At 42.6% G+C, this 14,415-nt stretch overlaps 1 protein-coding gene across 8 annotated transcripts in view; it reads right to left on the bottom strand.

The window, feature by feature from the left end:
- Nucleotides 1-287: 287 nt before the first annotated feature.
- The window catches only part of LOC137521582 (myosin-10-like), a 273,744-nt gene continuing 259,616 nt past the window's right edge, over nucleotides 288-14,415 (bottom strand). For 6 of the 8 annotated variants that reach the window (XM_068241013.1, XM_068241012.1, XM_068241015.1 and 3 more), the window contains 2 exons: nucleotides 11,492-11,515; nucleotides 288-4,543 (listed from right to left, as the gene is read on the bottom strand). In XM_068241013.1, coding sequence (XP_068097114.1) covers nucleotides 4,402-4,543; nucleotides 11,492-11,515 — 166 coding nt within the window. In that variant the 3' untranslated portion in view covers nucleotides 288-4,401. The remainder of the gene's footprint in view (nucleotides 4,544-11,491; nucleotides 11,516-14,415) is intronic. The other 2 variants (XM_068241014.1, XM_068241019.1) reach the window with 1 other exon arrangement.

Here is a 14,415-nt window from a genome sequence, read left to right as displayed (position 1 = left end):
TGGCTTACCCTTGATTAAAAGCAATTATTTTTTAATGAAAACAGACGGTCGAGTCCACTTGGGGTAGGTAAGTCCACCACTGCCTCCCTATTTTAAATGTTATCCTGATCTGTGTTAAAACATTAATCTTTGCTAATTTGTCGTGGTAACTCGGAATAAACAAAATATATAAAACAAACACTAGCAAGGACATATGAATAGATGATCTATTTTCAAATGTTAAAACACAGAAATGTAAAATTAGAACATAAAAGGATAAAAATGTATACACAACCAGGACAAAAACACTCGTTTACGATGATGTTTTAATAAAAGCTGTAATATCTTTTCCTTCAGTGAATAGATTTGGCTCTGAGCTTCAAGAGAAGGAGGATATCTGGGACAAAAAGCTAGTACTTCTTGTTCTTTACATACTGCTTAATTCTTCTGTATAAACATTAAATGCAAACTCAAATTAAAGAATAAAAACAAAGATAACCAAAAAAAAAAACACTTGCCATTTCCATTGAACCATTTTAAAAAATAAATTTTGTAAATTCCATTGACAGAAAAATATGACTAATTTTTTTTTTCAACATTAACATGAAAGTCACGCAGGAACATTTTATACGCATCGTCATATCTGTAGAAGGTTGCCCCGCAAGGACCAGCCAAACGATTGTGCACGACTTTTCCTGAAGAATATTGAGTCGTGTTTTAAGCACTGTGTTAAGCTTTGGATATCATGCCATAAAGCTCTCAAGCACGTATTTCAAAATGATAAAAAAAAAATTGCAGTGTGTGAGAATAATGCTGCAGGTCAGTTGGAATCGGGCAAAGCAGAAAGTGTCTAGATCTGAAGATAACCCTTTCTTTCTAAGGTACTGTATAAGTAGGAGAAGCATAGCTGAATGCCCCATACTACACCGCATGCGATACTCGACTACAAAATGCCCTCTGCCCAAATAGTGGTACTTTTAATTACTGACCTGTATGAGTGATCTGTACATTGGATTTGGCCTTGTGAATTATTAAAGCTTCCACTGCTATAAAGTCACAAGTAAATGAATGTGACCCTCTAGTTGCAGTGCTGACCAACTTCATGGGCAGGGGGCAAGGCTTGCACCTGATTTTTTGGTTGGAGGGGCAGAGCATCATGGTCCCAGCTTTGAGGCGGAGCCAAGCCCAAAGAAGAGGTGGGCCTGCCAGATAAAGGGTACTGACACAGAAAAAAGTCCAGGCAAGCCAGTGTGGCCCGCGGGCCACATCCGAATTTGGCCCTCGGGCTGCCAGTTGGGCAGCACTGCTCTAGAGGATCTATGCATATGAATCCAGTTATATCTTGAAACTCAAATGATTATTAAAAGCACGGATGCGGTTTCTTACCCTGAACACCAATTTATTTTGTATTATCCAGCCATATGATAAAATCCTGCAGGTCACTCAAGTCTGGTACCAACTCTCACAAGCTCACACCTTATACCATTCCTTATGGTGAAACAAGCTTTCTTCTCTATACCTAGACAGCATAGTCATCAAAAGGGATCAGTGAGGATTACTCACATGGGAGTCACCAGGTTTAAATTGTGACCCAACTATCCTCTAGTATAGTTGAGCTGCAAGGTTTTCATATGGCTGGATATGAGCAATAGCCTGCTTAGGGTAAGAAACACAATCTGTACTGTTATTAAACGTCTGTAGGATGTAATAATAGGTTCACTGTACGGTCACTTTTAATTTACTAAAATAATAAATAAAGGGTCTGTTTATTAGCCCCTCCTAGGCTATAGAAAACTATAGCTTTATATTAGTATAGTACTAGTTCAGTTGTAACCATATTGAAAAAACGAAACATAAAAATTGTTTATGGCTTTAGTATTTTTAGAAATATGAGTCTGCCTGCTTTAACTGTGCTCTGCTTGAACTGACCCCAGTGCAGCAGTCTGAATATAGGGAGGAGTATTAGGACTTGGGTAGAAATTAGCAGTAATATTATGGCCTTGCTGGCAGGTCCTGGACACGCCCCCTTAATACTTTGGCGCCCTGGGCCTTTCACATGACTCAACAGTGCTCTGGCATATAGATCAGCAAGCTAGGAAGTATAGTGCCAATTGGCCATTAGGTGATGTTTCCCCATTCTGTGCAGTCTCACCTCCTTAGACATATCTAACTTACAACTCAGGGTATGCTTAAAATGTCTTATAAACTAGGAAACTTTACAATTGAAATTTCAAAAATGAACTTGACTAATACTGAGTGATGGCATAAGTTGGCAATATTAGCTAGATTACTGTAACATTGTAAGAACTCAGAATGCCCACACATGGAATGGATGTAATGATGCTTAATTAGCATGTTTAGAAATGCCCAAAGTTTTTCCGTTATGATGTAACTGGCCAAGGAAATATATCTTTTTAGTCATAGCAGACTACACCGAAGTGTAATATATTTTTAATGACTAATTGAATATTTACTAAGGTCCCTACGGAGTCAAAAATAATCAATGACACATATATACTTAATTGAGAAATACTTTGTAAATGAATAGTCTATAAGGAAAGAGATTACATTTCATTGATTTGCAAAACTAAAATTTCTAGTGCTCAGAAGCATTCAATGCTCATTAAGCAGTCCACACTTTAATATTAACATGATTAGAGCTTTAGGAAGTGTTGTCCTGGCACGTGACATTGCATGGTGGTTGATACCACTCATATACTCCTACTACCATGTCATCTACTACTTTCTAGGTAATCTACTACTGGGTGCAATACATGGTCCATATTCTCCACAGACTACCTGCACCATTTGCCATGCTTATGATGCTTTGTATAATATTGCAAGGGTGCAGTATAACAAAAGTAAAGCTAGATTGTATAACAACCAGGCAAACTGTCCAATGAATAGTGAGAACCCAGAGGAGAAGGGGAACAATGTCCCACCAATCCCTGCAACACATTCTATTATCTATGCTCCATTATCGTGGATATTATGAATGCACTTAAATACATATTGTGGATAGTATAACGTTATGGCATTCTGATACTTGCCTTGTATTCCTATGCTTAATTTAGGATTGCTAAACTCCTCTGTGAAATCCAATGTCCTTATAATTGTATTAATTATAATTACAGTATTCGGTGCATGTTATTATATCATATGATGGATTGTTCTTAGTTTATAAACGCTTATTTATTTCCAGTAATAAAATATTTTGAATTTAAATCTGCTTGGATTAACTAATTACAAAGTGAATAGACCAGCTGTGCCCAGTAATTCACAGCAAATGGATTACATCTATCACCACAATAAAATATAGTGCCAGATTGTTACACATGACACTTTTACTCTTTGTGTTAACAAGTTAAAGACTTATTTTTCCATAAAATATACCACAAAAATCACTTAAAGGACCCCCAAAACCTTTTAGATCTCTAAATCTTGTGTGGCTAAGTGTAAAGATGTGAGACATAGCCTTCTGTCACGCTGCCTCTACACTTTGGAACTCCCTGCCACACCCAATGATGACACCTCCATCCCTGGAAGCATTTACTTCCAAACTGAAAAGCCTCATGTTTAGTCTGGCATTTATGAACACCTGACTATTTCCCCCGTGACACAGTCCAGCCTGCAACCCTGTATTGACCTGAGATATATCTATGCGTTTTCAGTCCTATGAAAGAAAAGCACTTTACAAATGTTATTGTATTGTATTGTACAAGTTCATGCCCCAATCATAAAAGACTTATCTTACTGGTTCTAGCCCCACCCCTAATTCTGGGTTAGTGTGACACAGCCCACTGGAGAAAGGAAACCTATTATTTTGAGAAAGATTTCTGGATTAAGGTAGTGACATCTTTACTCTTATCTACTCTCATCCCTGAGATCAGGATGGCCTAGACATTATTATTAATTATGTCATTCTTTTTCTATTCCTGGCGCCTCATTTTAGCCTCTGTTATAGTTCCAAATTTAGCCTGGATGATTGCCTATTTATGACATGTGAGTAGACAATGTATAATGAAAGTAGTCAGGAATTAGTGGTACTGTGGAAGGAATTTGCTGAATCAAGAGTGATAGTAAAATAGTGAAAGCACAAGGGGCCTTGATGGAATGTTATCTGCGCATGAGCTGTATAATGTGACTGCATTCTCATTATTCTCACACTCTGCTATTACTTGAGTTCTTCCTAGATAAAGTGCTTTGTGAAATTCATGGCTAAGATAAGAAGACAAAAGATTAAGTGCACCCATATGGAGTGTTCAGTCACTGTTTCAAAAGTCAGGTGTGTTGACGGAAGCAGTTTCAGCACCATGATAAGCGATGTTCCAATCCATCTGTTGCTGTTTAGGAGATCTTGTCTTTAGGACTAGGGGAAGCCCTTGAAGTGGCACCCCGCTGCTGGATGCTAGACATATGACATCACTGTGGCTGAGGCTGCTGTGGCTGTTGGTGATTGGTTGATGGTTCTCCACCACTGGGTGCCTCAGACTCCTCGTCAGAAACAGCTTCAAGGTGGTACACAGAACGGATGGTTCGAGTGGTAAACTGAATGGGTGCCCTCCTGTAACAAAAAGACAAATCAATTAAATCACAACTTTGGTGCAAAGGAAATCTAAGATTTTTTGGGGAAGAAGATACAATTGTCTCTAGGACTGATGTATACATTGCAATGATTTTAGTGGACATAGCAGCACTTTGCCACCTTATGTTATGGAATCAGATATGCCAGATAACTGTTGTGCGACTCAGACAAGCTGCCTGAGCACCTGAACAGAGAGTGGTAACTGAGTGGTAACTGAATGCGTCTAGGCGTGAAATGCTCTGAGGCTGGATTCACAAGTAATGTAAAAATGTAAAAGTGCGCATACATTTATCGATTTTGCAGCCTGATCAACCATCCTAAAATCGGTCAAATGCCTTCATGGGACATGCTGGAAAATCTCGGTCTGAAGTGGTATGTGTGTGTGTGGCATCACAATGACCAAAGTACGGCGGGGTCACAACATTTTACATTTGGGGGTAGACAGGCAGATGGCGTTGTTAGGCCGATTCTGGATAGATTTCGGGAATTAGTCTTTAGTGTATGGGCAGGCAACAGATCTCTTTCTGATCCAATTTGATCAGTGAGAGGTCTGTCTCATGGTCGATCTGCCCATACAGCCCTAGATGTATGAGCACCTTAAGTTTAGGTCTATAGATTACTAAATCTGACATATAACTAGTCCATGTATGAATAGTCTTGCACATAAAATTAACAAATCTACTTCAGAGTTAGTTAAAATGTAATTTAAATAAAGAAATAATGGTGTACAGTATTTACCATCAAGCACACATTTTCTTTCTTTTTTTTTTGTGTCCCTCTTTTGGTTACTCTTAAATGAATACATTGACCATACAGGGCAGCAACCTGTGCTTTATTGGTACCATATGTAACGTTAAAACTTCAAGTGCAAAATGGTTAACTTAAGCAAACTGTTAAGCAAGCCATGCACATCAAGAGCTGGATAGTGAGCACTCAGCAGGTCTCAGTACAGGCAGCCCTGTGTGCACAGCTATCCCCCATTAATAGGCTAGCCCAGCAGGGGTCCTGCTACTGCTGTCTACAGGCATACCATCTTTGAACACGAGACAGGGGATCCTTTGTGAATGTGGTGATCAGGAGCACCTGGACTGTAGTAAATTTAGACATGTTTTTATTTTCTCTCATAGCACACACCACTATGGAAAGACACCACTCTGTCAGGCATCAGACAGGGAAGGTCAGAACACAAGGAGGCACAGCAAAAACAGACATGCTGTCAGATAGCTACAGGCATATCAGTAAGAAAGTAGCATAGCATCAGGAGGTTGTAAGCCTTTGGGCCTCATTCTCTAGAGCTCTCCATCTCCAAACATCACTAGTGGGGATATCATAAGTGATCCAGCCATCCTGGACTGCATTTTGTAATAGTAAAAAAACCAAAAACCTGCCTGCTATTCGTGGTAACTGATTTCAGCCTTTCCTGGGTCATTTCAGAATATAGTTGTGCTTTCTGAAAAGTTAGTAAGTGTGCCATTGAGTGATCTCATTCAGGTGCCCAGAAGACAAGACACAGAACATTTATATTGCGCTTTTCTCCTGGCGGACTCAAAGCACCAGATCTGCAGCCACTAGGATGTGCTCTATAGGCAGTAGCAGTGTTAGGGAGTCTTGCCCAAGGTCTCCTACTGAATAGGCGCTGGCTTACTGAGCAAGCGGAGCCAAGATTCAAACCCTGGTCTCCTGTGTCAGAGGCAGAGCCCTTAACCAGAACACTATCCAGCCACTAAGATTTTTTTTTTTCTATAAGTGCTAAAGAAATCTGTGGCAGCTGCATGTAGCTGCACCCACACAGTCAACAAATCCTGACTAAGATCTGATATTACCCAAGTGAGGATGGAAAATTCTAACCACTTAAAGGGAACCTGAAGTGAGAGGGTTATGGAGGCTGCCATATTTATTTCTTTTAAGCAATACCAGTTGCCTGGCTATCCTGCTGATACTGTGTCTCTTTACTTTGAGCCACAGACCCTGAACAAGCATGCAGCAGATCGGCTACTCTGACTCAGCTGACGTAGCCTTTACTGGATTAGCCATATGCTTGTTCCAGGGTTTTAACTCAGACACTGATTATGCTAGATCATCAACAGGTTTGCCAGGCAACTGGTATTGTTTACAAGTAAATAAATATGGTAGCCTCCATATCCCTCTCACCTCTGGTCCCCCTTAAAAGCAGACGGTTATCTTTGTAAGCTCATATAGGCAGTGCCTTCTTTCCTATTCTATTTTGGTACGGCTGTATTTGGGGGCTGACCCATTTATTTGTATTAAGAACAAAGTGTGCAGCACAACATCCATCCATACTGCACTTGTTTGTAAAATATGAAGTACAAAATAAAAGATGTTGGCACTGTTCAATAATAATCCAGTTCAGGTTTGCGCAATCACTTACAAAATCCCCAGTACTGGTACTTGGAGACCTCTGGAGATGTCTAAGCAAGTCAGGCTCATTATGTTATGAAAGCAAAAAACACTGCAACGTAAACCACTGCAAAGAATTAGTGATGCCAGAAATCAGAGAGTAATCTCATAATCAATGCATAGGAGGCCACACCATGTCCCTCACATGGCTGATATTGTAGACAGAGGAAAGAAGTCATGTACATGTCATTCATAACCTTTGATGTCCTGTTATGCCTGTAAAGGCTTCTGAAGTATCCTCTGTGCCCAGGAATGTTCCTGTTTAGCATGTTTCCTGGCAGAGGTGGACGTCTGTCTAGGTCAGGCATATCCAAAGTCCGGCCAAGGGGCCAAATGCAGCCCGTTGAGCCTTTTCTAGTGGCCCCCAAAGCTCTCTACAGTTGTTAATTCCATGCAGCCCGCAGGCCGTAGCTGTGGTGCCTCATGTAGGGGCCACCTTGTGTTGCAGCTCTGCCTCCCCCTTTTCTCACCTGTAGGTTATCAGGCACCACTGAAGTAGCAGCCACTGATTAGCAGCCACTATGCCAGTAGCAGCAACAGCCACTGATTAGCAGCTGCCACTGTGCCAGCAGCAGTAACAGCCACTGATTAGCAGCTGCCACTGTGCCAGCAGCAGTAACAGCCACTGATTAGCAGCTGCCACTGTGCCAGCAGCAGTAACAGCCACTGATTAGCAGCTGCCACTATGCCAGCAGCAGTAACAGCCACTGATTAGCAGCTGCCACTGTGCCAGCAGCAGCAACAGCCACTGATTAGCAGCTGCCACTGTGCCACCAGCAGTAACAGCCACTGATTAGCAGCTGCCACTGTGCCAGCAGCAGTGACAGCCACTGATTAGCAGCTGCCACTGTGCCAGCAGCAGTAACAGCCACTGATTAGCAGCTGCCACTGTGCCAGCAGCAGTAACAGCCACTGATTAGCAGCAGCCACTGTGCCAGCAGCAGTAACAGCCACTGATAAGCAGCTGCCACTGTGCCAGTAGCAGTAACAGCCACTGATAAGCAGCTGCCACTGTGCCAGCAGCAGTAACAGCCACTGGTTAGCAGCTGCCACTGTGCCAGCAGCAGTAACAGCCACTGATTAGCAGCTGCCACTATACCAGCAGCAGTAACAGCCACTGATTAGCAGCAGCCACTGTGCCAGCAGCAGTAACAGCCACTGATTAGCAGCTGCCACTATACCAGCAGCAGTAACAGCCACTGATTAGCAGCTGCCACTGCTAATGCCACTGCCAACAACACACGGTATATGAGTTATTTCCAGATGAAATGTTTTTGAAAAAAAAATCACAGGCATAGTGTACCTAAGAGCAATTGGCAAAAATTGTGTGAATTTTGCTAGTTCGGCCCCCTAGCACTCTTAAGCATGGCGATATGGCCCTAGGCCTAAAAAGTTTGGAGACCCCTAGTGTAGGTGGTTTGGCATTGTATGCATGCAGCAATGCAATAGGTGTGATTTTTTTAAAATAGATATGTAGCAGAAATCAGGGCCATAGTGCTGCATTCACTTCCATCATCAGTGTAGGCGCTTGGAACCCCCCCTCCCACCTGTGCTGCTCACCCCGGTTTAGAAGCCAAGAGCACTTCCAGCATTGCCAAAGATCCTTTATTTTAAATTTTTCTAAACTTAAATGTCCATCATGATCGTACCTTTATATCACTTGCACAGCTCTAACTAAATTACCCCATTGTGCGTTCATTTCTCATGTGGCAATAAGGAAGAGTCCTATAAAGTAGAATAGATACTTCCAGAGCCTATAAAAGCATAAGAGAGCAAGAGAGGCACTCGCTGTTTGTGCAAAATTGTTTATTCATACTTCTACCTTACAAAGTCCAGTCTGTTGGAAAGGCTGGGGAGAGACCTTTCAGAGATTAATCCAGCTTTACTGGTCAGGGAAGAAATTCACAGACTCCGGCACTCCATAGGAAAACTTCCGTTTATTGAAGCCACACAGCAACAAATACAACAGATGCCCCTTCTGTCTACAGCTGTTTCACGTGAGTTTCACGCCTCTTCAGGACACGTGGGGCCATCTTTAATCAACCATTTTAAATCTATCCTAAAACTTTTACTGTACTCATGTTATACACTGGAGAAATTTTGGATCTTCCATAAGACATTTATATCTGTTTGTATCACCAATTGACAGAGGTCTTTTTTGTTTTTTTGTAACCTGGGAGTCGAATTCATGATCTCATGTTTCACAGGCAGAGGTAGTACCTCTGGCCCTTCTCAGCTGACTAACAAAAAAGAGCCGGAGTTGACAGTGGAGTGCTCTACTCACCCTAGGAGGTTTTCACTCAACCTCCTAGTCTTCTCCACCCTAGGAGGTTTTCACTCAACCTCCCAGCAGCTCAGAGCTATATGCCTGCTTATATGTGGTCAACATGTAAGAAGAGGGGATCAAACCAGCATCCTTCTGGTCCACAATCAAGAACATTACCTCTGGACAGAGTTTATGTGGCTTCTCCAGAGGATGTAAAAGATAATGTGTCCCAGAGAGGGGGTAAGTGAAGTCCAGCTTAAACCAATGCCTAGGGTGACAATCACTGGTAAACATACAGTATGTGGTGCCTCTCCTACACCCACAGTTCATAATCTTCATACAAGATGCAAGGTCATTTCAAGTCTCAGATACTCATACAAGCTGCAAGGTCATTTCAAGCCTCAGGTACTCAAAGCTAAAATCCATGCAAATGCAATGTTGGTCATGTGACAGTCTGACAGCCATTTACAGATGAGTAAAATGATATTCTGACACCCCATGGGATGAAGTTCTCCCGTATATTGCGGACAGGAATGAACATACATAATAATGGGGCACACCACTGTAAGTCGTGAGCTTTCCACAAGCAAAAAGTATTTCAAACATCCAGGCTATGGAAAGCTAGCTCCGACTGTATTCAGTGTACTTTCCACACAGCAGATGTCTTTGAAATAATAAAGTTTTAGAAAGGTAGCCCCAAACAGCAATGAGTCTGGAAAACCTGACTGTAGCAAAATATTACAGGGGTATTTGTCAAGTCCTATAATAAGTGTCTAGAACTGGTGATTTGGGAATTAACTCTGAATTGGATTTTATGAAGCACTGTGGTAGCTGTGGCTATGCCAAGCAAGTTGTATTTTGCTACTTTTTCCTTTTATTGTTGAAGACAGAAAAAAAAAATTGGGGTTTCAGGACAGTGATGGCTAACTTTGGCACTCCAGCTGCGGTGGAGCTACAAGTCCCATAAGGCATAGCAATATTCTGAAAACTCTAAGCATAACTCGGAGGGAGGCAGAGGCATGATGGGATTTGTAGTTTTGTCACAGCTGGAGTGCCAAGGTTAGCAATCACTGTTTTGGGATATATAGCTTTTAGCTGATGCCTAAATAAACAAAATTAAAGGTACTGCCAACAACATGTAATCCTATTTTCTCTTCTGACCATGGCCAATGCAGTACTACATATGCATACCTATGAAATCGCCGCCGGGAGACTTGGGTGCAGGATATAGCTTTATATGGCTTATCCGGCTCCTGCACAAGTCCTGGCAGCGTTAATTTATTCCCCCTCCAGATCCACGTGAATGATGTAATTCGGCTTCCAGCCATTGCTGGCTGCCGAATTACAGTATTTTAAAAGTAACTTCAGCTCTGTCTTCTGAGAGCGCCGAAGTTACTAACTGTGCGCCGCTGTAACCGTAACTCCTATTACAGTCTTTGGTGGTGCTGGCTGCGCCCAAATCTCCTGCGCTGTTATTACAGCGCTCGCTACATACTACTACCAGATTCTTGTACTCTCAGCAGACATGCATTGCAATCTCACATAGCATGTGTTCCCTTGTTTATGTATAGCTAATATCTACTCTGTAGGTGATGAAGCACACTTATGGTACTTTAGCACTTAATCAGGTGGGTTTTTACTGCCTGCCATATGTGGGTGGTATTTGGTGGTCCTCTGAAGTCAGCAGGACTACAGTGCTTACAGCCAGTCACTTGTTAGGGATGGTGTTGGATTGGCACTCTAATTGCACAGTAAATGCATCATTTAGGGATTCACTTTTGTGGAAAACGTGGTTACTTTATAAGGACAGGTGAAAAGAGAACTGGAGCTAAAGTGGAGCAGTATTCCGGATCCAGAAATGAAACAAGTTTCATCTGTTACATTTGCAGAATGAAACAATCATTCTAGTAAGTTGCTCTGGACATCTGTTCCATTTTTGCTCCAGTTTTCTTTGCACCTGTCCTGAACCCATCTGACACCCTCTTATACATAGAGATTCCCTGAACTTTTATCCTGTATAAGGGAATTGTGCATTAGTAGATACAACACATGTTCTGAAAAGTAAAACAAAGGAAAGTCACAAAGGAGCACAGCAAAAAAAGCAAAGGAAAAAAGCATTAAACTATTCATGTGACAGCAGCTGAAAGCACTGCACAGGTCTCTGGCGGGCTCCATGTACAGGAAAGATAATGCAGCAATCTAAGCAATCTATCTCTAACACAGGGTCATGCATATGCACATACTTGCGTTGCTGTCGCTCTAACTTGCTGTTATTACAAGAAAGTAAGAGATGTAAGAAAAGAAAACAGCTTATTAAAGTTGCTAAAAATGACAAGTTCAGCAATAGTCTTCAGTGGTTATAGGGAACCTGAGGTGAGAGACATATGGAGGCTGCCATATTGATTTCTTTTTAAACAATGCAAGTTACCGGGCAGCCCTGCTGATCCACTGCCTCTAATACTTGCAGCCATAGGCCCTAAACTAAAGATTAGCAGATCTGACTGAAGTCTAACTGGATTTGCCACATGCTTGTTTCAGGTGTTTGATTCAGAAACTACTGCAGCCAAAGAGATAAGCAAGACGCCCCAGGCAACTGGTATTGTTTAAAAGGAAATAAATGTGGCAGCCTCCATATCCCTCTCAGTTCAGTGTACTTTAAAAGCAGAATTCCAGCCATCAGGGAAGAGGCAGAGCCTATTTGGATTTTATTGCTGTCTGTATCATTACTAGAGAGCCTGTCTCTCACTTCCCACCACACTGACAGCAACGCCAGTACTGAGATGTGGTCTTCCTGTTTCACTTCTCTGGAGTGCAATCTTCCTATGCTTCTGATGATATTGGACATTTGCCCCAGGTGAGTTTCCATTGAAATACATGAGGGATGCACTCCAGATAAAAGATGCAGGAGTAATGCTTCCAGGTCTGCATAGGGCAAAAGGATTAACTATCTAGGGAGCAGCTTCTGGTGGCCACAGTGTTATAGTGGGATATCATGGTGGCCACAGTGTTATGGTGGGATATCATGGTGGCCACAGTGTTATGGTGGGGTATCATGGTGGCCACAGTGTTATGGTGGGGTATCATGGTGGCCACAGTAGTTATGGTGGGATATCATGGTGGCCACCGTGTTATGGTGGGGTATCATGGTGGCCACAGTGTTATGGTGGGGTATCATGGTGGCCACAGTAGTTATGGTGGGATATCATGGTGGCCACCGTGTTATGGTGGGGTATCATGGTGGCCACAGTAGTTATGGTGGGATATCATGGTGGCCACCGTGTTATGGTGGGGTATCATGGTGGCCACAGTGTTATGGTGGGGTATCATGGTGGCCACAGTGTTATGGTGAAATATCATGGTGGCCACAGTGTTATGGTGGGGTATCATGGTGGCCACAGTGTTATGGTGGGGTATCATGGTGGCCACAGTGTTATGGTGGGGTATCATGGTGGCCACAGTGTTATGGTGGGGTATCATGGTGGCCACAGTGTTATGGTGGGGTATCATGGTGGCCACAGTGTTATGGTGGGGTATCATGGTGGCCACAGTGTTATGGTGGAATATCATGGTGGCCACAGTGTTTTGTTGTGATATCATGGTGGCCACATTGTTATGGTAGGGTATCATGGTTGTCACAGTGTTATAGTGGGATATCATGGTGGCCACAGTGTTATAGTGGGATATCATGGTGGCCACAGTGTTATAGTGGAGTATCATGGTGGCCACGTTGTTATGGTGGAATATCATGGTGGCCACAGTGTTATGGTGGGGTGTCGTGGTGGTCACAGTGTTATGGTATCATGGTGGCCACAGTGTTTTGGTGGGGTATCATGGTGGCCACAGTGTTATGGTGTGGTATCATAGTGGCCAGTGTTATAGTAGGGTATCATGGTGGCCACAGTGTTATGGTGGGGTATCATGGTGGCCACAGTGTTATGTTGTGGTATCATGGTGGCCACAGTGTTATGTTGTGGTATCATGGTGGCCACAGTGTTATGTTGTGGTATCATGGTGGCCACAGTGTTTTATGGTGTGGTATCATGGTGGCCACAGTGTTATGGTGTGGTATAATGGTGGTCACAGTGTTATGGTGGGGTATCATGGTGGCCACAGTGTTATGGTGGGGTATCATGGTGATCACAGTGTTATGATGGGGTATCATGGTGGTCACAGTGTTATGGTGGGGTATCTTGGTGGTCACAGTGTTATGGTGGGGTATCTTGGTGGTCACAGTGTTATGGTGGGGTATCATAGTGGCCACAGTGTTATGGTGGGGTATCATGGTGGCCACAGTGTTATGGTGGGGTATCATGGTGGCCACAGTGTTATGATGGGGTATCATGGTGGTCACAGTGTTATGGTGTGGTATCTTGGTGGTCACAGTGTTATGGTGGGGTATCATGGTGGTCACCCTTGCTATATGACATCAGCAGATGCAACACCAGGCCATTGGGCCACAAGAGGAGGGGGAAGGAAGACTGACTGTTAGAGGAGCCCCATCACATTTTTACTGGAGAGCCCTATGATTTGTATTTATGCACCTGTTTGGGCATCAATAAGACACACAAAGGCAAGAAGGGGGAATACTTCAAAAAAAAAAAAAACAGACAGCAGTAAGAACAGAACTGAACGCTAAACGTTAACGCCTCCGTCTAAATGTATAAATAGCTGGAATTCAACTTCAATGTAAGTACTATGGGATATTTGTAACATATTAGGGTTTATTTTTTAAGGACCTCCTAAGAACAGTGAAACACAGTATAATAACAGCATTACAATGAGGTGATGGAATAGCAACAATAATACCAACAGCAACACTACATCTATAATCATTGTCCACGGCATTTATGAATGCAGAAAGATGAATCTGCTTGTATGCCCACTGCTGTCTGCGTACAATATCAACATCTTTACTTTGGAATGACTTCAAACAGGACACCAACCAAGCATCTATATAGACTAGCCTACTGTGGTCAGGTGTGGAAGGATGACTACCGATGCTTTTATGAATCAAGTCTATATTTCCATTAACTATTTTGGATATTGCTTACTTATTTTTTAAGTTCACCAGAGGCGAACCTCGGGCCAAAATACAGATACTTACCCAAGAAGAGCTAAATCTCTGGATCGTCCAGAGAATTCCCACATCCTACTCCCGACCACCATG

This window comes from Hyperolius riggenbachi, chromosome 6 (assembly GCF_040937935.1).
Source record: "Hyperolius riggenbachi isolate aHypRig1 chromosome 6, aHypRig1.pri, whole genome shotgun sequence".
NCBI lineage: Eukaryota > Metazoa > Chordata > Amphibia > Anura > Hyperoliidae > Hyperolius > Hyperolius riggenbachi.
Note: the sequence above shows the minus strand (reverse complement) of the source record. Positions and strands in the feature narration are given on the sequence as shown.